General features: G+C 45.6%; 1 protein-coding gene across 1 annotated transcript; it reads right to left on the reverse strand.

The window, feature by feature from the left end:
• Positions 1 to 9,212: 9,212 nt before the first annotated feature.
• CD2 (CD2 molecule) lies at positions 9,213 to 23,108 on the reverse strand. The gene is made up of 5 exons (XM_052637827.1): positions 23,048 to 23,108; positions 22,606 to 22,908; positions 17,466 to 17,699; positions 13,307 to 13,429; positions 9,213 to 9,508 (listed from the first exon to the last, which is right to left on the reverse strand). Exons 1-5 carry the CDS (start codon positions 23,106 to 23,108, stop codon positions 9,213 to 9,215), a joined length of 1,017 nt encoding a protein of 338 aa, XP_052493787.1.
• Positions 23,109 to 25,103: the final 1,995 nt, after the last annotated feature.

Genomic DNA, 25,103 nt, shown 5'->3' on the forward strand with positions numbered 1-25,103 from the left:
TTTAAAAACATTAGTGTATAGTTATTCATAATACTCTATTAATTTGTAAATTTCTGCTGTCTCTGTAGTTATTCCCTCCCTTACATTCTGTATTTTTTTTTCTTGAATCTTCTAGCTCTCTCTTTTTTTCCTTAAGTGGTCTCACCACCTCTTGTTAGTCTTTCTAAAACACCCATTTATTTTTTATTAATAGTCTCTAGTTTTGCTATTGTGATTTGCTATTTCATTGAAGTTTTTAAAATACTTATTTTTAATTGTTATTTATTTATGGCTACAGCGGGTCTTCGCTGCCGTGCTCAGAACTTCTCTAGTCGTGGTGAGTGGGAGACACTCTGTACGTGCAGTGTGCAGGCTTCTCACTGAGCCGGCTTCTCTTGCTGTGGAGCATGGGCTCTAGGGTGCGAGCGTGCAGTAGCTGTGGTTCACGGGCTTAGCTGCCACGTGGCATGTAGGACCTTCCCAGACCAGGGATCAAACCAGTGTTCCCTACATTGCAAAACAGATTCTTAACCACTGGACCACCAGGGAAGCCCTATTTCTCTAATTTCTATTCCATCTTTGTTATTATTCTTTCTGATTCTATGCTTATTATTTTCTCATCCTCCTGACTACTAGCCTTCGTTTGCTTTCCACCTGTATAATATCTTGATAAATCTATTTAAAACTACATATCTATCTCAGTACTGCTGTAAATCTGGTCTTCAAATTTTAACATGTAGCAGTTTCATTATCATTTGGTTTTACATACTTCCTTGGTGATTTTAGTACTAACCCAAGAATTACTTAACAATATGTCTTCTGTTTTTCTAGGAATAATGTATGTCTAGAAAAGTAATGTTTTCTGATAATCTGACATAGATTTTTTTCACTGTCTCTTAAAAAATATTTTTCAGTTTAATTCATTATGATTGAAAAATGTAATCTGAATAACACTCATTCTTTAGACTTCCTTGTAATTTCCTTTGTGGTCTAGTATGTGATTAATTTTTTTAATCTCTTTTATCTGTACTCAAAAAGAATATGTACTCTATTGGGTATAGATGAAATGAGCTTTTTGATTGAAACATTCTAATCATCTGTATCACTGCTTATTTTTTTCTCTGTTTAACCTATTCATTTCTAAAGACTCAGCTTTCTCCTCTATGATTTTTTATGTTAAAATTTCCAACCAAAATTATTAATTTGGATGTTTCTTATCAAGTTCTCGGAGAAGGCAATGGCACCCCACTCCAGTACTCTTGCCTGAAAAATCCCATGGATGGAGGAGCCTGATATATATATATATATATATATGTATATATATATATATATATATATATATATATATACACACACACACACATGCACACATATATTGGCAACCCCCCACAGCATGTGGGATCTTAGTTCATGAACCAGGAGTTAAACCCATGCCCCTATATTGGAAGTGTGAAGTCTTAATCACTGGACCACCAGGAAAACCCCTGTCGTTTATGTTTTTTGAGGAATAATCTTAGGTTCATATGTATTTGCTCTACTGTTCTTTCTATCAGTATATGACTTCCTTCCTTGTCCCTTGAATTTTCTTTCATCAAGTTTTAAGACTCCTGTCTCATCTTTCGGAGAAGGTAATGGCAACCCACTCCAGTACTCTTCCCTAGAAAATCCCATGGATGGAGGAGCCTGGTAGGCTGCAGTCTATGGGGTTGTGAAGAATCGGACACGACTGAGTGACTTCACGTTCACTTTTCACTTTCATGCATTGGAGAAGGAAATGGCAACCCACTCCAGTGTTCTTGCCTGGAGAATTCCAGGGACGGGGGAACCTGGTGGGCTGCTGTCCATGGGGTCGCACAGAGTTGGACATGACTGAAGCGACTTAGCAGCAACAGCAGCAGTCTCATCTTTTTAGCCTGATATCTGTTTATTTACTTATTTTTGCTTGGTATCTTTTTATATTCAGCCTTTCTATATTCTTTTGTTGTAAATGTCTCCTCTGTAGATAATACACTGTTGGATCTTTTAAAATGTCCAGTTTGACATTTGATGTCTTTTGATTTGTGAGTTTAATTCATGTACATTTATTATAATCTCTATATTAGGACTTGTTTCTGCCTTCTTATTTTCTAGTTTCCATTACTGATATTTTTTTCCCTGTTTTAACCTTCTTTACTGTTTATTGAGTGGATGTGATTTTCTTCTGCTGGCTTAAAAGAACACGTTTAATTTTTGTTCGTACAGAGGTTGCCCTTACCTTAAGATACATATTTGTTTATTTATTCTTCCTGACTCATTGAATGTCAATGTCTATTTCCTCTCTCTGACAAGGAAGGTAATTGAACATGCTGTCTCACCTATTTGGACTCTGCTCCCCCATCTCACCCACAATACACACAACAACAGAGGAAACACACACACACACACACACACACACACACACACACACTAGACTAATGCAGCCTAGATCAGATTCTAGTTCTGGTTTCTTATGAACATAGTTTTTCCTTTGCTTTTTTTCCTTAACTCTCACTTTTTTTTTTTTTTGGCTCAACAGTTTTGCTAGGTTCTTTGATCACCCTAACTCCACATTTCTCCACAGTATCTGCTGGGTTTATTTCCTCTTTTTTGAATACTTCCTCTAGCAGTTTTTCAAAATGAGTCTATGTATAGCATAGTTTCTGAGGTTTTGTATGTCAGAAAATATATTTGTTATATCCAGAATATTTTCTCTTACATCCTCACATTTCAATGTCAATTTGGCTGAATATAAAATTCTATGTACAACATTTTAAAAATAGCATTGCTTTTTTATCTTCTTGCATCCTGTTGCTACTGAGAGGTATAAAGTAAATCTGATGCTTGTTTTTTTGTACGTGTGCGGCTTTCTCTCTCTGAAAACATTTCAGAATTTTCTCTTAGTCTTCACTGATTCTACTTCAGATTAACACATCTAACTTTGAGGGTTACTACGTTTTCTGTTTGGCTTCATATCATAGCCTTCATTTTCTCCCCTTTGTTTTTTTTTTCTTTCTCTTGTGAAATCCCCTTTATCTAACTGTTGGTATTTTTTCTCTCGTATCTCTTAAATATTTCTCCTATTTTTTAAAATCTCTTTATATTTACTTTACAGCTTCTTAATTCATTCTTTCATTGTATCTATCTTGCTACCTATCCCAACTATTATGTCTTTTATTTCAAATACTGTATTTTTCATATTTGATATTTCTACTTGATTGTTCTTACATCATGTTACTAATATCCTCCCTGATTGTATTTCTGACAAGCCAATGAACTAGCTTGTGCTGATGGTCCCGTCCTCCAAAATTAACTCTTGGCAAACTACAGAACTGTTGGAGGGGAAAAAACATGGATAGGAAAAACTCACACAAAACAGAACCCTCTGAGAAGACCAAAGGCTCTTTCTGAGCAGGAGTGTGAGCAAGGGGACCCGAGGGGATATATGTCCACAACCTGGGGGAGACAAGGGTAGGTCAGGGGAATTTGTAAACCATCTATGCTCTCCTGGCCCTGCCTGGGGTGCCTCATCACCACAGCAATCGCGGGCAACAGTCCTGTCAGCCTGGTGATGGCAGAAAGAGTGAGAGGAGTGAATCTGGGCAGTGCAAGAGGAAAAAAGAGACATACACGCAGCCAATCATTATTCACAGTGGTTGTGTTCTATAAAGCCACTACGAACACTGACTTAGCAAATCCTGGACCTTTGCCCCCAGGGGAAATACAGGGTTGGGTTCCTGTGAGCCTCTGGTCACAACATTTTTATCCAGTGATCAATATAGAGTTTTGTTTTATGTGCGTCTCTGTTCAAAGACACCTAATTTAGAGTACAAGGTTGCCACATTAGCGCTGAACTCATGGCCAACAGCACCGTAACTCATGCTGTAGTGAAGCTTATGTAACACATGGGTCTTTCTCCATAGGACACATAGAGCCTTCTGGCCCTTAGGGACATTAGACAGCACTTCAGCATTGTTATGGACTAATTATATCCACCAAAATTTATATGTTGAAACCTTAATCCCTGGTGTGACTGTATTTGGAGATGAAGGAAGAGTAAAGACCAAAATCTCTGTGAGCAGAAGGTGCTTAGTGACCTCAGACTTTACTCTGGGTCCACTTAGCTGGGTAGTTTTATTGGAAAACTCTGGACATCAGAGTCATTAGATCTTTTTCAGTAAGGTTATTTGATAAGATTCTTTTTGATATGATGAAACTTTTCCAATATTCTGCCTGAGAATATCATGAATACTCTGTTTTATTTCTGCAAACTAGGTGGGGGAAGAGCCTGGTCACAACATTCAGCAGAAATGTTGTCTTTGATCTCTCTGTTTTTAATTATGCTAAGTTTTCTTCCTTCTCTTTGTCCTTGTGGTTGGTGTCTTTTCTTTTTTTAAGCTTAACGTTATTTTTGGGGGGTTTCAGAAGAGAGTAAAGGCTAACACATGAGTTAAGCTGCTACCCTTAACTAGAAACTGCCCAGCCCCACCATCACTCCTTCCCTGTTCTCACCTTGAAGGCAGCTCCCAGGTGGCCCTAGTGGTGAAGAACCCACTTGCCAATTCAGGAGATGGAAGAGACATGGGTTCAATCCCTGGGTCGGGAAGATCCCCTGGAGGAGAGCATGGTAACCCACTCCAGTATTTTTGCCTGGAGAATTCCATGGACAGAGGAACCTGGTGGGCTACGGGCCATAGGGTCGCAAGGGGTGGGACACGATTTAGCATACATGCACCCTACAATCCAGATTTTACTTCCCCAGTCCATTGGCTGGGTTCTGCTGTCACAGTTCATTTGGGACACCTGGGACTGCTTGATTTGTTGATAAAATTCATGAATCGATTGCCCTCTGCCAGCATTTGCTGTAAGCCCCTTCCTGATGCCAGCTCTGACCCCTGGGTAGATCTCAGACCTTATCAGAGGTAGGGTATCAGAAACATCACGACCGCCCCTGCCTCTCCCCTCCCCTGCTCTGTGTTGCTGTGAATAAACCACATTTTGTGGTTTTAAACCAGCTGTGGAGTGGTGCCCAGACGTGTCATCAGGGTGGCCCTGCATCAGGGCGGCCAGCAAGGTGGCAGGTGGCTCAAACTTGGCTTTGTGGGGCAGTCTCAGAGATCGTGTTCTTTCACTTTTAATATGTCTGGTATAGAATTTTATCTGTTTGTCCTATGTGGCCAGACATTACGAAACTCACTCAGGTGAATCAAACTCACAGCACACAAAGTCACCTCATTGTTGTCGTTCAGTCTATTTGTGACTCCATGGACCATAGTCCGCCAGGTTCCTCTGCTCATGGGATTTCCCAGGCAAGGTACCAGAATGGGTTGCCATTTCCTTCTTCAGAGGGTCTTCCCAACCCAGAGATCAAATCCATGTGTCCTTCATCTCCTGCATTGGCAGGCAGATTCTTTACCACTGAGCCACCGGGGAAGCCCAAGTCAGCTTACAGAGGGCTTATTTATTAATTCAAAATGGGCTGTGTCTCTCCCCAATAACTGGGCCATTTATATCTGCTATCCAGCATATTCAGTCTCAGATATCAAGCCAGAAAGAAAGCTCACAGTTATTGGATTTCTTCTGTACACAGGACACGCCAGTCACATTTACACATATTACTTCTAGTTAATCCTCATTTCAACCCCGTGAGGTGTTATCTCCATTTTAGAGATAAAGAAACCAGTAGTCAAAGAGGCTGAGTAAATAGCTCAAGCTCGCAAAGCCAGTGAGAGAGAGTCAAAACCTTTTGGCTGCAATACCTGTGGGCCTCCTCCTCCTTTGACCTGCAGGACCACAGAGTGAGACACAGAGATGAAACGGTCTCATCAGGTTCATGTCACAGCAGAGTTCAGGGAAGGTCTCTTTCATGACCCTCAATCTGAGTCCTGAGAGAAGAGTGTGGATAGATGAGCAGCCAGGTGAGGAGCGTGGACAGTGGGGTCAGCACGTGCACTGGCCCTGTGGTGGGGGACACGTCGGTGAGCTTGAGGAGCCATGTGGCTGTAGCCGAGCCAGCACAGGTGAGTTCCGCACTGGAGACCGCATAGGAAAGACTGAGATGAAATTGCCAGTCCACAGCCAAGGTCCCCTTGAGCTAGGCTGACCCAGCTGCTGGGATCAGACTGCTTTTAGGAAGAGCAGGGAATCTATCAAAAAAGACTGGAATTTTCCTTCATGCGACACTCTAGAGTGTTCCAGGGTCTCCAATTACCTAAATATGTCTTTCAACCAGGCTTCATTCCTTGCGGTAGATGTCATCTACGGGGGATTATTTAACTGGGCTCTTGTTTTTCCTACAGAGCTGTATTATCTATCAAGTCCTCAGGTTTGACCAGTCACAGGACGAGGAGACCTGTGGTTCCCTACTTGAAAACCCCTTAGAATTGTTATTGTTAAAAACAGAGGCTTGGGCCCCAACCTAAGCTACTGAATCATCATTTTATTTTTTCCCACAGGCTTCACAAGCTATTCTGTAGCTGGTCTGACCACATCTCAGAAAGTCCACACTCTGGGACAAGGTCAGTGGAAGGTCACACAACATCAGCACAAATTTCGAGCAGGGCCAGTGTTTTCTGCCTCTTGGCGGAGATTCCAGCAGGCCAGGAAGTGTATTTTACATATGTATTTTTCAGTATGGAAAAACCCAAACAAACCTGCTGGCCAACCCAATAAATAGATGCCTCGGATGTTTGTTTCTTTTTCTTTCATCAAGACTGTACTCACCCATTGAATCAACTGGCCAGTGAAATTTTCAGTAAAGTGGTAGGGGCAATGCTGAGAAATGGCCAAAGTCCTCAGGAGGCTTTTTAACTATCCATTTCATTAATTCTAAACACATTTTTTTTTTCACATTTTAACACCTCAGGAATAGGGTTGAAACTAAAAATTGATTGTATCTTAGCATTTGTTAAAGTGCAATTGAGAGTGCTTTTTCTTTCAAATGGTGTGTAAATAATGGTGCTGGTTAAAATCAATAATGTCTTCAAACTGATCAAACATAGTAGTTGATAAAGGAATAACATATTTGCCTCAACAGACAGTCAGAGTGAGCTTTGCCCCTGCTGCTCCCTCTACAGGGGTAATTCTAAACCTCTGCTTCAGCAGTTCTTTCGACTCATCTATTACAACTCAATTCAAATGCCACCTCCTCCAGGAAGCCTTCTGGGTCCCCCAGTCCTGCCAACCAATCCAGACTCCAAGTCCTTCCTCTGGCCTCCCATATTGGCCTCTAACCTATACTTATCACACGGTTACATTTATCCTGTAATTAGTCCACCCCTCCCTCAACCTGCGGAGAAGGCAATGGCATCCCACTCCAGTACTCTTGCCTGGAAAATCCCATGGACAGAGGAGCCTGGTAGGCTGCAGTCCATGGGGTAGCGAAGAGTCGGACATGACTGAGCGACTTCACTTTCACTTTTCACTTTCATGCATTGGAGAAGGAAATGGCAACCCACTCCAGTGTTCTTGCCTGGAGAATCCCAGGGACAGGGGAGCCTGATGGGCTGCTGTCTATGAGGTCACAGAGTCAGACACGACTGAAGTGACTTAGCAGCAGCCCCCAACCTGAGCACCTTGAAAACAAAGATGTGTGCGCCTCTGTGTTTCTAGCACCTAGCAGAGGGCCTGGTAGGTAGTACAAGTTCAATAAATGTTTGTTGAATGAGTAAGTGATGTAGGGATTGAATAGTTATAGGCACTGTACCATATGTATGCCACAAGATTGTGGGGAAAAGGCAGAGCACAGGGCTGGAAAGGCCAGGGAGGGCTTCAGGAAGGGAATGGGTTAGGAGTTATTCTGGCAGGATGGCTGATGGAATGGCACAGGACTGCAACGAGGAAGGAGAAAGGGGGCCTTTCTCTTTCTCTTCCTTCCTCTTCCTAGTAGATCTCATGATGACTGTCACTTGACTAGACTCCATGTTAGAATTTCAGGAGGCGATGGGCTTTCATTCATCATTATTCTTAATAATTAACTCTGGTTGTTAGAACAATACAAGCCCTGGTTCAGAGAAAAGAGCAGCTCAACCCTCTGTGAGCTTTCACAGGAAGTCCTGAATGTACAGAGACTTTGCGGTTTAGACCTCAGAGCTTCCTGCCAGAGCTTGACAGGGTTTAACAAGTCTAAGAGGCCGGGAGAAGGCGGGCGGACGGGACCGCAAACAGCACCGAGCCAACATTGCAACCAGGTGCCTTCTCACCATCTATTGCTTTAGAACCTTAACTGTAAACTGTTTTTTTCTTTTTTTTTTCTCCCCCACTTCCCTCAAAGCACAACTAGCATGACTGCCAGCTGAGGGTGGGGACTGACCTTTTAATCATGGTCACTTAAGACCTGGGGTTTGCTTCAACCGAGTTGTGTCTCAGCCTGCCCCTCTTGTATGTTGTCTGACAGGCTCGTAGAACCTCCAGTCTTTACGGATCCCCCTCTTTTCAAGGATGCTTCACCATGAACATGTCTGAAGAACCAAGGAAGTAAAACTGCAAATGAGGTTATGTTTTCTGGTGCTTCTTATTGAAGATTGTGCATAGAGATTTCAATTCCTTATACAAATCTACCAATAGGCCGTGGGTCCAGCTTTGCACCTGGATCCTGGGGAGTGGATGTCAGTTGTTCTGGTGAGGGATTAAGGGGAACTGGTTGAATTGGGAAGGCCAAACTTGGTCGTGCTGTTATACCGCACCAAATAGCCTCTTTCCCATTCAGCACTAGATGACACCTGGGGTCAAGTCAAGGCTTTTATTTCACTGCTACTCCCAATACAGTGAGCAAGTGTCCACCAGGCACATGAGAAAACCGAGCGTCTCAAGCAGGAACTGCTTGTAAGACATGGCCACAGTGACTGCTTGACATCTGACATGGGCACGTGCTCTGAGAGGGAATCTGCATGCGCCCTATCACCTAATCCTCATGTGCGCACTTTTATTGTTTTTCCCTTCCTGGTGAAGTGGTGATTGGGGAAGGGGGCCAGAGACTCCAGACGTCAAGTGGCTGCGTCAGACTCCACGTGGCTGCATTAGAAGGCACAGACTGTGGCTCAGGAGGTTGTGGCTCACAGGCTGGGGAGGTGATCGCGGTCTGTTGGAGAGCACCCTTGCTGGAGGATGGAGGTGTGGGCTTGCACACCCGGAGTGCAGAAATTCCACAGTGCCTTTTATGGGAAAGGACCAGTTTTCATCTCTTTTGATGAGAGGAAGAGGACAGCTGCAGCACAGAGTTAGGAGTTTTCTCCGGCATCACAGGGAGGTTTCGTTTGAACGCGAGGCTTGGGGAGGGGAGGGCCTTTTTGCTGGTGAACTTGTGTGCCTGGCGTCGGAGGAAGCCTCTTCTGCTGGGGCTGGACACGGGGGCCAAGAGGCCGGGGACGATGAGCGGGGAGCTGAGAACGATGGCCAGGTACTGGAGGAGTTTGGGACATGCCTGGATTTGTAGGAGTTGAGCCTGGAATCTGGGGAGGCTTCCGGCCTCTTTCCTCAAGGGTTGCTCTCTGTGCTTTTATCTCCAGCTCCTCATCTGCAAGGATCAAAGAAGAGTTCTCTAAAGAGTTCTCTTGGCAAAAATCAACATAACAATATTGAATGCACCTCCTGTGTACACCACAGCATGCTAGCTGCTCTGGGGGGGATATGATGAGAAGGCAGAAGCCACCTCTCCTCTCCAGAGATTCCAGGTCTTGAGGAGGGGGACAGAAAGGCCCACCAGCAAGATAGAGACAGCCTAGGGCTTCAGAGAACTCAGGGAGTCATAGGCAAGGAATCCACTGGAGAACTTGATGCCTGGATCTCCGGGGGACAGAGAGGGCACTCAGACCCCAGCCCTGCCTCAGAGTCATCCCAGGTATCACACCGTAGTGCCACTCAGGGTCAGAGCCCTTATAATAGGATCTGTAGTAGTCAGAGAGGGGCTTCCCTGGTGGCTCAGACGGTAACAAATCTGCCTCTAGTGTGGGAGACTCGGTTCAATCCCTGGGTCAGGAAGATCCCCTGGAGAAGGATATGGCAACCCACTCCAGCATTCCTGCCTAGAGAATCCCACAGACAGAGGAGCCTGGCAGGCTGCAGTCCATGGGGACACGAAGAGTCGGACATGACTGACCGACTAACACACACAGTCAGAAAGGATGTTATAACCACCTGCCTTCAGATGGGTCTCTGAGATCTACCTTTCACCCACTTCTGTAATTCACCCACATTTTGGAGAGGGGTTGGGATATATGCAAGGGGCTGTTTAGTCCTTAGAAACATTAGTTTCTCAGAAATTCATAAGCCAGCCCTATGCTCTTGGACTTGGAAGAAAAATTCGTCCTCTGGTCACTCACCTCTCTGGGATTTTCTGCTTTCTGTGCTAGCAATCCGTGAAGACGGGCCTATGACTCAGAGAACTGTAATTTTCCTTTTGCTGTTTTAAAATCACACAGGAAATCTGAGGATGCTCAGGTGCCATAGGCTTGGAGGGCCCTGGTGGCCCCTCTGGCCCTCTTTGGGCTACAAGTTAGGTATTTCCTTCCCTGTGCCCAAAGCCATGCTCACAGTGTTCTCTAGAAAGCTAGAAAGAGGATCCCTCCCCGGGTGGAAGGCTGCTCACATCAGTACAGGGGTGTATGTTAGGAAACATGTGCCCTCTCTGAGCACCATCCTGTGACTTCAGGTGACAAGTGAAGTGAAATTTGCTCAGTCGTGTCTGACTCTTTGTGACACCATGGACTACACAGTCCATGAAATTCTTCTGTCCAGAATACTGGAATGGGTAGCTGTTCCCTCCTCCAGGGAATCTTCCTAACCCAGGGATCAAACCCAGGTCTCCCGCATTGCAGGCAGATTCTTTACCAGCTGAGCCATCAGGAAAGCCCGAGCAGCCTCCCCCGACTGCTGGAAATCCAGGCCTTGGGTGACTCTGAATGCGAAGACTCAAAGCCAAATGCTGGGGTTTTGATGAGGAGCTGCTGCTGCGCTATGAGCACAAAAAGTGAAATGCACAGAAAGGGAAAAATAAATCTTCTGTGCCATCTTTGGTGCCTCCAGGAGGCAAAGGTGGTGCCATGAGGCCATGCAGAGGACTTTGAGCCCCAACCCCAGGTCCCAGCTATGGGGCCGTGGGAAAGCCTTTTTCCATCCTTGGACTGCAAGCTGGAGCTGGCCATTTGCTTACTGATAGTCTGGTCACCCGCTGTTTTGTTCATTTGTTTTTAGAACACTTATTCCCCATCTTCTAGGTATTAGGTACCATTGCTAAGTGCCTGCGATGGCTCAGACACAAGCACTCTTCTTGGCCTAAAGTCAACAAGCGGCCCAAACCAGGACTGCAAATCACTATGTCAGTCTCTGGTGAGGGCCCAGGGCCGCTAGAGAGATGCAGACAAAGAGCCCCACGAGTTTGGGGAGGAAGAGAGGGGTGTGGCCAAGGGGCTGACGCCTCAGGTTGGCTTGGACAGACAAGGCAGTCATCAGAGCTCTGTGCAGCCCACCGTCAGAGCAGGACTGTGGGCCCCAGCACACCCACGCCCGCAGCTCCAGCCACAGCCCACACTGCTCCACGGCTGCATGGCATCCCTCCAGCCCCAGTATGCTCCTCTCTCACTGCATCTACTGGTTACTCAGAGCTAGGCCAGAACTAGATGAAGCAAACAGCCACCCAGGGCACAAAACCAAAGGAGGCCCTAACCCCTGGGGCTGTGCAAAGGCAGGGTCAGCCCTGGGAGTGGAGGTCTCCTCAATTTTTGTACCCGGGGATCCTTGTTTACCTTACCCTTGTCCTAACTCAGCCTACTGGCCACAGTCTTTGGGACAAAGCATTTAACCTCACTGAACTTAAACTTCACCTGAATGAATATAATCTGTCTCATATGATCATGCAGAAAGTTGGATGAGATAATGAATATAACACATCAAAATAGGGAGGGAGGTTCAAGAGGGATGGGACATGGGTAAACCTATGGCTGATTCATGTTGATATATGGCAGAAGCCAACACAATACTGTAAAGCAATTATCCCCTAATTACAAATAAATACATTTTGTAAAAGCATCATATTACAGATTAGGGTCTGGCACAGCCAACCGCTTTGTCAACATGAATTGATCATCATGTTGGTCATTTCAGCCTCATGAAAGAGCAGTTGTTTTGCCACCGGGTGGCATGTGAGGTCCAAGCAGGTGATCTTTGACTCTTAAGCAGTGGGGAAGGAGGCTTTGCAGGGGGAATGGGGATGGAAAACTGCCCAAGCGGGGCCAAGAAGTGAGGAAACCATGTGTGCTTATGGGACTAACAAACAGCTCTGGTCCACTGGGGTGGAGGGTGCAGGAGAGAGGGAGGTGGAAGCTTGGGGTCCTGCTGGAGCAGTGGCCAGGGGGAGGCCTGAGAAAAGAAGTCTAAAGTGAGGAAGATAAATCCAAAGGTGGCCCAAGGCCACCACTGCCTGGGGAGATGCAGACCAGGTCTTTGTTTGGGCTGTTGCAGAGGCAGCTGGCCTGGGAGTGCCAGGCCCACTCCAGGGAGAGACCCCACATGGGGGCACCCAGTCCTGCTGTGAATGTGAGCTTGTGCAGAACCTGAGGACCCGTCCACCTGGCCTCACGTCCTGCTGATGACTGGACACCCCCTGCTGGACCCGCCTGTAGCATCGCTCCCTAACACCCTCATCCCAGTGTTCACAGAAACATCATTTTCTGAACACACTGCTTTGGGTGGCCTGGATGCGCCTTGAGCCAGCTCCTCGAGCCAGCTCCTCACGAGCATAACGTTTTCATTCTTAGTGGGTTGTCAGGACTGATTCAAGCAAGAAACACTCACAACCCCACCACCTCCTCTTGGAACAGTGAATTGGAAAGGGACAAGAAACATCCAGTTTTAGAACAAGTGTGCTCCTGTGAGTCCCCAGTGTCCAGAAATTTTACCTGTGTTCCTAGGAGACTGGTCCTGAACCCACCTTGGCCACCCCCCTCAGGAGAAGACAAGATGTTGGTTCATAGAAATGGTGTTTTGAAGCTAATCTTTCTGTCCACATAGATACACATGGCTCATTCAAAGCATGTCCACACAGGTTTGCACCGAGTCAGCTTCAGGTGGTGGATTCCAGTGAGGCCAACCTGGACTGAGCTTCTCAAATCTCCCCCATTGTCACCACTGAGAATCTGTTTTTCAAAACTCAAGCTAACCACAAAATGGAACAAACTGTAACCGCCGGTGAAGGCTCTGACGTTCTGAAACTACCCATTTCCAGTTTTTTCTTTCCAGACTCGGTGCCAGCCCCATGAGCTATTTCCACGGGGATTTCACCCGGGCCTGCGGTGGGGCAGAAGAAGGGGGAGCTTACCATCTCTCCTGCGGCTCTGCTTTTTCCTCCTGCTGACGTAGCAAATGAGTAGTGCCACGAAGATGAGGAAGACGATGCCTCCTAAACAAATGCCGATGATGAGGTACAAATCCAGACCTTCATCTGCAAGAGGAACAGATGCGGCATGGATGGGAGGTCCTGGGAAAAGGGGCCATTTCATTGCTCTGGCCAAGGACTCGAAGACTCCTGCCTCCCATCTTAAGGATGAAAGAGTCTGATGGGACTTCTCAGCCTTACGGAGGCTAAGCTCATGGAGGCTGGTGAACAGGGTCAAGGAGCGCAGGGTCCAAGATAAGCCCTCTCACAAGGCTCCTTCGAGAGCTGTTCTTCTGGACCAGAAATGCCTGATTCTTCGTGAGCCAAGGGTCTGTCCCCTCTCAAGGAGGATGTCACAGAAGTTTTAGATCTGAGAACGAGGTTAGAGAAAACCTAGTGTAATCTCCAGTTTCACGCACAAGGCCCAGATAGGAAGAATGAGTTGCCTGAGGTCACACAGCATCCATTCCCGAGTGGTTCTTTTAAGCAGCCCCTCATCTTCATGTTTCTGCACTGTTTATCCAGCTTCATCTCTGGTTGCCCTCCTACATCATGATTGCTTTTTCCTCATTCTCATGACCAGGTATTTTCCAAAGACAGGATCCATGTTTCATGTGTCCAGCCCAGCTCTCTAACCTCAAAGCCAGCACCCTCTCCCAGGTTTTCCCTGGCCTGTGAGAGAAACTCAGACACACAGTGAGTTAGCTGCAGCAGTGAACTTGATCTTCAACTCACAGACCTTCAGCTGCTGTAATGCAATGAGGGTAACAATGACTGTGTTAAGAGGAATGGATTTGAGTGCAGGCTTTTCTAGGTAGGAGCTGTGTGACCTTGGGCCAGTTACTTCACCTCTCTGAGCCTGTTGCTGTCTTTGAAAAAACGGAGATAATGAATTTACATTATAGGTGGCTGTTGGAAGACAATCAGATAATGGATGTGAAAGTGCTTTATAAAGTGTGAAACTACACACAAAGATGGGGGCCTGCCCTGGCTACAGTTCTGTGCTCTGGCACTTCTGGGAGCTGTTTCCTGAGAGGGATGCTGGGCCATCTCCCCCTTTGTGAGTCGATAGCCGTCACAGAGTCAGCAGCTGGGGCCAGGGGTCAGGGCACTCGTCCATCCTGAGAATGAACAGAGCTCGGCCCAGCATCACAAGGAAACCCTTCTCCAGCCAAACATTCTTGGGAAGATACTGTTACACATGAAGCCCAGGATGGGCCCCAGGAGCAAGCCAAAGGCTCAGAAACCAAACTAAACAGGTGTTCAGACTCCAGTGGTTTGTTAATCCTTGCTTTTCTTCCTAAGTGTCTCTCTCTCTGACCCATTCTTTGCCTGCCTGTTACACAGACTTTTTAGGCTCTGTGGATGAAGGGGCTTCCATTAGAAAAGCAGGCCTAATCCTAACCTGCTGTGAGACTGGACTGGGAAAGGCAGAAGGGCCCTTTAGGTTCTGCCTGCTTGGAGGAAGGGCCAGGGCTATCAGAATCCACCTTGGGCTCAGCCAAGGCCTTCCCAGGGTCTGACCTGGGGGTGCTGGGGGCAAACCTAGGACCAGTTGAGGAACACGGGGCTAAACCATGCAGCCGCCAGCCTGTCTCCTCAGAGTCCTCAGACGGGACAAGTGTGCCCTTATCTGGGCACACTTGGGAATGTAGGTGTGCCTTACACAATCTGTTCGCAGATTTGTCCAGCACAGCCTCTGGGTGCTTTCTGTGGGAAAGGTTCCAGCATGTCTCAGCTGTCATTCAAAGCTATGTCCTCACAGTCACTAAATCCAGCCACACTCTTTTCTGCACTCCCTCTCAGAGATAATATGCCCACGAATTCACGTGGTAGAGTCCTTTTGCGTATCTAAACCCGCTCCCTCCTCCTACTATTTTGATTTTAAGTACATGCTTATCTATTTTGAGCCAAGTGGTTAATCACGTCATTGCTCCTCTCTAGGATGATGCGTCCAGATCCACTTTAGGGTCTTCAAGAGCAACCTTGTCCTCCCCAGGCTTGCCCTAGGTATTCCTCCCATCTCTCTAGTGCCCCTTCCCCCACATGGCTCCCCCAACTCTGCACCACAGGGAGGTTCCAGTCTTCGAACCCCAGCTCCCCTCAAAGCCCTTCCTCTCTTCCTCTATCCCTAATGCACACACATTTTCATACTGCTGGGATCTGGTTACAGGAGATGACTGGTTAAATTAGAAATAAACAATGAATAATTTTTTACTATAAGGGTGTCCCATGCAACACTTGGAGCACACTTACGCTGTCATTTTAGGGACTTCCCTGCCGATCCAGTGGCTAAGACTCCGTGCTCCCAATGCAGGAGGTGTGGGGTCGATTCCTGGTTGGGGAACTAAGATCCTGCACGCCATGCAGGGTGACCAAAAAAAAAAGTATTTACACTGTTGTTTTTTTTTTTAATTTGCTAAATCTGACAACTCTAATTAAGAGCATCCTGAAAGGGGATAAGAGCATGTAAAGTCGAGGAGGGGCTGCCTCAGGCACTGTGCCTTAGTGAAGGGGGGCGTGGAGGGATGGCTGGGAGTCAGAGATTTCACAGGAGGTGAAGTGACGCTGGCCTGAGCGTGTGACTTGTGGACTCTAGGATGGTCCCCACTGAGCCCTGCCGCCTGAGATTTCTACCTGTGTGTGACCCCTTCTGATTAAATGTGGGCCGGGCTTACTGAGTGGCTCCTGAATGAGTAGAGTACAGCAGCAGTGAAGGGACCTGAGACCTAGTACGCAAAGACCAACGGCCCTGGCCTTCATGCTGGGCCCTTACTGTTGCTGTTTCTCAAGCTGCTCTGAGGGAAGGGGCTGCCATAGTGGGAGGCAGCCGAAGGCCCGCCACGAGTAAACTTGGAAGTGGCTCCTCCCCCAGCAGTGCTCATGCCTGGCTGCTATGACTGCAGCCCCTGCCGGTACCTTGATGATGGCCTCATGAATGACTCAGCCAGAACCATCAGCTAGGCCAGCCCCAGACTCAACATCTCACAGAAACCCTGAGATTATTATCTTCAATGCGGTTTGCTGTTTTAAGCCACTAAATATGGGGTCATTTGTTACACAACTGATAACTAATTCAAAGCATATATTAAAGTCTTACTTCTGACTTCACACCAGCTCAGGGTTGCTTCCTAGGGTCACTGACCAGCCAAAATTGCTATAGAAACTAAGGAAATATGGCCAGATCACTGTTTTGTTTTGTGCTCGGCTTCCTTTCAGAGGATTGACCAGGCAGCACTGCAAAGATAATCGTGGAGTATCAGATGAGTAGACTCTTGGGGATCACGGGGCTTATCTTCTTTGTGGCCCAGGAGGCTGAAGCCCAGAAAGAGGAAGGAACTCTGTCCAGGCCATCCCGGTATATTTAGACAGACCAAAACTAGAAGTCCAGACCCCAGTCTCCCAGGCCAGAGCAGGCCATCTTTCAAAAATTACTTTTGGGGTCATGTCAAGTTGGGGACCAGGAAAGAACTTAGACTCTTGAAATTTCAGAACTTTCTGTGCTGAGCTGTCTGCTCTGAGGCAGTAAGAGCATTGCCCACCTGGGTTCATAGTCCTCCCTGGCCTCAAGCTTTTCCTCTCTCCAAGTCCTTCACTTCCTGGGTTTCTAGAAAGAGTCCTTCTGCTCCCGCCTCTGATAGGAGGTGCTGACCATCGCCCCTCCAGAAAGGAATCTTTCTTGCTCCCTTCTCCATCATTGTCCTGGGGTCACAGTCATGGTCCCTGACTAATTCAAAGCCTGTGGGCAAGTCATTTTGCCTCTCTGGAAAGGGACCGTCTATATGAGATAACCATTTCAGCTCCTTTTATCTCAACTCAGTAATTCTTTCTCCTAGAATAGCACCTTTTTAATTTCCTGAGGTTAGACCATGCTCTGAGAGAAGAATCCCAAGATGGGTAAACATGGAACACTACGCTCTGTCTCCTCTAAGCCTCCCCTTGCAGATTTCCAGGAGAAAGAGGGATGTTTTCAGTTCTCATCCTGAGCCAAAGCAGCCTCCCAGGCCAAGCACCCATGCCCTGGAGCAGTCCTTGCCTGTTCGGCCTTAAAGACTGGATTGTGACATGAACTTGTGGTGCCTGAGCAGTGCCCACCACGCACCTGGACACACGACGACCTCCGTGATGACTTTCTTATCGACATGGTTACTCGCCTCGCACATGAATGTTTTATTCCACTTGCTGTTCCACACGTAGGTGATGAGCCTCCGATGACCTTGTTTGACACTGCTCGAATTTAAATACAGTTGTAATTTAGGATCACTTCCATTTTCTACCTTGCAGCTCACAGTTCTGTTGGTACAGATCCAGTTAATTTTAGGTCCTGAGAGCATCTCTGAAAAGAAAAGAAAGATCCAACTCAAGTCAGGCAACTTACTTATTGTAAAAGATATACCTATTTAGAGCAGGAAAATGGAGATAGTTGGGGACCAGGAAACAATTTCAAAGATCCCTAGCAATTTTTAAAATATCATTTCTATTTTATGTTATTTATACAGCACATTCAGAATAAATTTATTTCTGATATTTATAGATATATCAGTAAAATATACATCATATTCTCAGATGGTAAAGCGTCTACTGCAATGTGGGAGACCTGGGTTTGATCCCTGGGTTGGGAAGCTCTTCTAGAGAAGAAAGTGGCAACCTACTCCAGTACTCTTGCCTAGAAAATTCCACAGATGGAGGAGCCTGGTGGGCTACAGTCCATGGGGTCGCAAAGAGTCGGACATGACTGAATGACTTCACTTTCTTTCTTTCTTTATACCTTAAAATGCTTTCACGTCTATGATATCATCCTAACAAACAGAGAAGCTGATGTTTTTCTTCCTGTTTATAGATGAAGTACCCAAGGGTCTGGGAGGGTTAAATGGTTGGTCCAAAGGTACCATCTAATTAGTGGTACCACCCACTAATAAATGGCAAATCAGGAGAGGAGCTCACCCTCCCAAATTCAAGTTCAGTCATACAGTTAAGAGATTTACCATGTCATGATCCCCACATGGCACAGGAGTCTGTGGGGGATGGAGGGTTGGGAGAAATGCTTTAAGAGCAAATGGGAACCTGACCCTGGAGTAACCGGTACATGTATAGCCTGGGGCCTTGGTCACAAATGGAAACTCCCTCCTCCTTCCCCCGGCAGATCCTGGGAACAGCGGTGCTGTTCAAGCTCTGGACAGACAGAGCCCCTTCATCCTCCCAGAGCTGCTGGGCCACTCCCCGCACCTTACTGGTCCTCACCCATAGATAAGGATAAGAAAGACGTTCCCCACCTGCACAGCAAGAATGACAGGTGACAAAGGCCTGGCACATGGGTAGGCTCTGGCAATACTGGTGGTGGGGCTCCCCAGGTGGCACAGTGGTAAAGAACCCACCTCCAATGCAGGAGGCACAAGAGGCAGGGGTTCGATCCCTGGGTCGGGAAGATCCCCTGGAGTAGGAAGTGGCACCCCACTCTAGTATTCTTGCCTGGAAAATTCCATGGACAGAGGAGAATGGTGGGCTTCAGTCCATGGGGTTGCGAAGAGTTGGACACGACTGAGCAATTGAGCACACACAGTCTTGGTGGTAGCTGTTGCCATCACACACGCCCTGCCTTTCCTTTCCTGACACGGTAATATTCGAAGGCTGTGTCATAAAAGAAAAAGCCCTGGCCTTGGTGTCATGTGGACCAGGTTTAAATCGTACTCCACCTCTTGTGAGCTGTGACCAAATTCTGCCCTTTCTCTCACCCCGCTTTCCCTTTCTTTCCTCAGATTTGCCACCTTCCTCTCTCAGCATCCTTCCATTCATCATGCAGATGGATACCCTTTTTTTTCTTAATGATTTCCTCCCTCCCTGACTCTTAGACAATCATATCTTCCCCATGAACTTTCTCACCAAATTTCATTTCTGTCCCAGAATGTAGGTATGCAGAAATTAAGTGTTCTCCCATCCAGAGATTCAGTGTGACCCCTAATGACGAGGATGGAAAAACATTCCCATACACCAGTTCAGAGTCAGTGCATGCTCTAGGGGTTGAGTTGAGGAGTTTTTGTGTTTTCAAAATGGAAATACTCTTTTTTTTTTTCTATTTATAAATCTACATGTTGTTATGCAGTTGAAAACAACACAATATTGTAAAGCAATTATCCTCCAATTAAAAATACGAGTAAAAAAACATACAAGTAAATCACATCACTGTAAAAATTGATAAAATAAAAAAGTTTCAAGAAGATTAAAAATCACTTGCAATTCTATTACACAGCGTCAATAATTATTAATGTTTCAATGCATCTAACAAATGTTTTCTTGCATGCATACCATATATAAATAATGTTCTAAAAGATAAAATTGGATCATATGAACTTTTAGTCTGCCTTTTCCCCTTTACTGATCTATTATGAAATTCTTTACTTTATGAACACTAATAAATATACATCTCCACCATCTTTTTTAATGATATATTGTTGATTTTTACGGCTTTCCTGGTGGCTCAGTGGTAAAGAATCTGCCTGCCAATGCAGGAGACGCAAGCTCCATCTCCGGGTCAAGAAGATCCCATGGAGGAGGAAATGGCAACCCGCTCCAGTATTCTTGCTGGGAAAATCCCATGGACAGAGGAGCCTAGCAGCCCATGGGATCACAGAGTCGGAACGGACTGAGTGAATGAGTACGCATGCATTCTTGATTTAATCAGTAAGTTTCTAACTGCTGGGGACTTTAAGATCCTTTCCAGTATTTCACTGACATGAACCACCCAGCGATGTGCAGCCACTTGAAAGCATATCTTTGTATACATGCTTTCTGTAAGACAGCTGCGTACAAGAGGCGTGATTGTATCGAGTGAGGGTACATCTCACAGATGAGCGCTCTCTGATTCCAGGTTGCTAGGACGAACTCCTTCTCCACTAATATCTGCTTCTAAGGGGACTTCCTCAGCTCATGGCAGCAGCCGCCTTGTTAAGGAGTTGTGGGTACCAAGACTGGAAACAGAGAAGCTTGAAGGAACAAAGAGACGGAGAGAGCTCTAGCACTGATGAGACAGGTACTGCGTCCCAGGGGCCTGAGGCACCTATGGTTAGCTGTTTCCCTGAAGCCTTGTCCCACGAATACCCCATAGGGTTATAATTATGAAAATCAGACTCAGAGCAGATAGAGAATTTGCCCAAGGCCATGTGGCAAGAAATGGTGACTGGATCACAAATGGACATGCTGTGTAACATTTACACACACACACAACACGATGGCAGTTGTGTCATGGAAAGATCTCTGTCTTTTGGCAAAAGAGTGAGAATTTATTTTTGAGGTTGTGAAAACATTCTAAAATTGATTGTTGGTTTGGTTGTACAACTCTGTAAATACGCTACAAGCCATAGAATCATGTACTTTATATGGTGAATTTTACGGTATGTGCATTATATCTCAATAAAGCCGATGGGGTAGGGGTGGGTTGGGGCAGGGTGAGGGCAGAATGTCACCATTCTTGCTGAAACCAGCCTTGGGTTTGGATCCTGACTTTGCTCCCGTCAGACCACTACCTGTTTCCTCATAGTTGATAAGGGAATAACTACCTCTCAGGATTGTTGGGATCCTTAAGTAAGAGCATGTAGCAAAGCGCGTAACACATCACCAGTAGCCATTATCACCCAGGCAACAGTAAATGATACATGGATGTGAAGCTCAAGTTTGAAACAGGATACTTGGCCAAAGTTATGACATCTGTGGTTCCCAGAGCCCACAACAGAGGCCCGTTCTGGCTGCATCTATCTCACCCCATTTCTGAGCTGTAGTCTGTATTCTGGTGCCGGACTAGGTGTGGAAAGTTGTCATCTGCAGGGGGGGCTGCCAATGTCTGTGACTGTTGTGGGTGGGGGCTGCTACCAGATCCCCGTGCTCAAGAACAGGGCTGGAGGGTGACTTTACGCAGGAGGAGGGGGCCCTTCCTTTGGCTGCATTTCCTGTGTCAAGCACAGAAATGCTTATTTGCTCACTGAATCTCTGGCTTGTGTTCAGGCTCAGGTTCCTATCTTCTTCTCCAAGCAAAGTTCAGCTTCTTCTACTGTTATACATGCCCTGCCAAGTGACCCCTGGACTTGCAACTTCAATGTCAATTCAATTCTACTTTCTCGTCCCTCTCTCTCGAACTCAAGCCACTTTGTCCATCCTTTTTCCACACATGACCCTCAGTGTAAGCATGCTTCAGGGATTTTATAGGCACCCTTTGGTCTAGGCCTCCGATGAGGGAGACCTGGGTTCGATCCCTGGGTCGGGAAGATCCCCTGGAGAAGGAATGGTAACCCACTCCAGTATTCTTGCCTGGAGAATCCCATGGACAGAGAAGCCTGGTAGGCTACAGTCCACGGGGTCGCAAAGAGTAGGACACGACTGAGCGACTTCACTTGGTCTAGGCCACTGGTTATCAGCTTCAGCTGTGCTTTAAAATCACCTGGGGAGTTTAGTGCCTACAATGCCCAGGCCCTGAGCCAAGAAACTCTGATTTAATTGGTCTGGGATGGGACTTAGTACTGGTAAATTTTACTGTACCTCAGCTGATTCCAATATGAAGCCTGAATTAAGACTCACCAACCAGCCCCTTCCTGCTTCCCCCGGATTAAAGCAGCAGCTCCCTGCCTAGTCTTCCATCTTTCATCTTCCATAGCTACTACTGCTCTCCCGGTACACACATAGACATACAGAGCCACACCTTGTGTATTTTCTACAGATACCAGCAAGAATACCTTCTACCTTTGATCATGCTGATGTTGAGCAGATTAGAAACTATTCATCCTTTAATGCATTATTTCCAGCCCTTTCCTGCCTTACCACCACTCCTTCAGGACATCCGGGCTTGAAATTGTCTCTCTGGACAGAAGACCCACTGCCCTTCAATCAGCCTCCCCTTCCTAGCCTCATAGCTTATCCTTCATCATCCACCTGAAATGGTCACCTTTCCCCCCTTCTGCCCACTGATTCCCCTCCTCCTAAATAATGCCATGTCAATCTAGATCTTTCACTCAAATCAGCATCCCCACCACCTCTGGAGAGGTGAAGTGTGTAGACGTGAGGGTCCATTAGCTGTGGCATCTGTCTGTCTCTCCCACAAGACTGGACCTTGCATCAAGGCAGGAGGAATGCGTTCGGTTTCCCCTAGGGCTCCCCAAGGCCAACGTCTGGGCTGGGGACCTTGCATAAATGCTACTCTTTGGCTTGCTAAATAGCACCCATTTTGCGATGGAGGAATTTAGGGGTCAAAGACTTACCTTGAATCTTTAAATCAAATTTTTTGTTCAGTAGGTTTACTCCATTGGAATCATATACCTCTACCTTATAGAGGTCACTATCGTTTCTCATCAGAGCTTTAATTTTCAGAGTTCCATTTGTAAACATATCGTATTTGTCCGTTGGCTTGTAAAGTGGCGTATCTTTCTTTATTCGTGTAATCTTGTTTCTGCCCTTGTGCCATTGTATATCTGCCACTATGTCACTTCTCGGAAAACCAGGAATGTCCAGGTTGAGGTCATGATCCAGGGCACCCCAGACGACAGTGCTTTCAGGGTCTTCACCTACGAAAAGCAAGACAGGTGCTGAGGTGCCTCGCTCCCAAGGAAAAGCAGGGCTGTGCCCTTTCTGACTTTTAAGCTCAGTTCAGGGTCTCCAGCGAAGCTGCTAACAGTGAGAGTGAAGACCCTCACACCAACTTACCTTTGGTGGGAACAGTGAAAATCAGAAGGAAGCTGGCTAAGAGTTCACATGCGAGGTTCATCTTTGGGGATCGTTTCCTTCTGTGATTCTGTGTTCTTCTTGCAAAAGGAACTCAAGTTAACATCAGTGGAATCCACCCCCTGTGAGCTTAACCACGTGCCTCTCTCTTTTGCTTCTTTAGGTAACATAGAAAACAGACATACACACACACACACACACATACAAGCGTACACAATTCAGAAAACCAACCTGGCTGATACAGTTCTTTGCCAAAGCAGGTATATGTGTGAGCATGTCTTCTTATCATGTTTTAATCCTCACAGCAGCCTTGGGTGGGTTTTATTATGCTCATCAAAGAGAAGAGGAACTGACAGACTATGTAAGCCACTCAGAATCACCCTTTAGTTAACCAAGAGCCAGATGCACCCTTACGGCCCGCCTTCTATGCCCTCTACTGCAGTATATATGAAAAAGTATTACTATTGAAATAGGTAAATTATTCCTATCAATCAATAAGACACATGAAATTTGGTTTTTAAAATCAACAAAGAATACAAACAAGCAATTTATAAAAGAAGTACATTATAGAAAAAATGTCAGTAAATGTATGAGAAGACATCTAAAGCTACAGATATATATATAATAGCTATTATATATATATAAGTCATAAAACACCATCTTCACATTCAAATTGGTAAAATTAGAAATGATAGTGATTTACATTATTGACAGGAATGTTGGGAGAAGCAGGCACCTTCATATAATCCTTGAGGTAGTATAAAGTATACTTCCCATGGATGGGATTTGGCAGTTTCCACTAAACTTTAAAATATATATATATATATATATATTTTTTAACCTAGTAATTTTAATTTGAGAAATCTATCCTTCAAAAACGCTTGAATAAGTGTGTAAAAATTCTGTCCAAGGATATTTGTTATAGCTTTTTTGGTAATAAAAATTTTCAAACAACTGAAATTGTGGTATATTCATATGATGAAATATTGGTTGAGGTAAACTAGAATGAAGCAGCCCTGAGAGCATATTATACATTATGTTGTATTGCATTATGCTATAATAGTGCAGACATAGGAAGAAATCTGCGAAGACTCATGCCAAACTTTTCACAGCACATCCCTTTCAGGACAGGCAAAAAGGAAACTTTCACTATTTTATCAACTTCGGTGAAATTAGAAATTTTGATAATGAACATATTCATTCTGTAATAACAAGTGTTTTTAATAAAGGGTGCTTAGGACGCATCTGTTCCAAAGCATATGCAGATCCTGAGAAACAATTTGCCTCTAGCCCCCTTACCTATAAGTGGCTCACCCACTAGCCAGCTGCCAACCACAGCCTCCCAAGTCCTGGTCCAGACGACCTGGTGATGGCCATGTGGCTCCCTGCCTTGGCCTTTCTGATAATTTTCCTAAGCTCTCATGGGACAAATGGAGAGCAGATGTCTGTTCTCTCTGAAATGTCAATCAATCCTGCTCCTCTCACATCTCATTTAATTCTTTTTTTTTCCTTCAAACTTTAATTTTTTTTAAATTTTGTGTTGGGGTATAGCCGATTAACAATGTCATAATAGTTTCAGGTGGATAGCAAAGGGACTCAGCCATACATATGCATGTATCCATTCTCCCCCAGACTCCCCTCCCATCCAGGCTGCCACATAACACTGGCATCTCACTTAATTCTGGATGTTGAAGGAGCATGACTTCAAGGACAGAAACTGGAAAAGAAAAGGATCGGTAAATCTGTGTAAAATTTGAAACCTTTGTACATGAAAAGCCCTGAGAAATGTAAAAGGCAAAGTACTGAAAGGGGCAAATTATTTGCATGATATATAACCTTGAAATTAAATTTTTCATGTAAATGGAGAGAGAAAAGATAGACACCTTGATATTAAACTGGGTCAAGGTCATCAAAGGACAATTCACCAGAAAAGAAGCACGATTGACTAAACCTATGAAAATGGAGCAGACTTATTAATAAGCAAAGAAATGTAAATGTCAACATAGAGGTATTTTCATCTTTTATTTAAAAATGAAAA

Source organism: Budorcas taxicolor, chromosome 3, assembly GCF_023091745.1.
Source record: "Budorcas taxicolor isolate Tak-1 chromosome 3, Takin1.1, whole genome shotgun sequence".
Taxonomy (NCBI): domain Eukaryota; kingdom Metazoa; phylum Chordata; class Mammalia; order Artiodactyla; family Bovidae; genus Budorcas; species Budorcas taxicolor.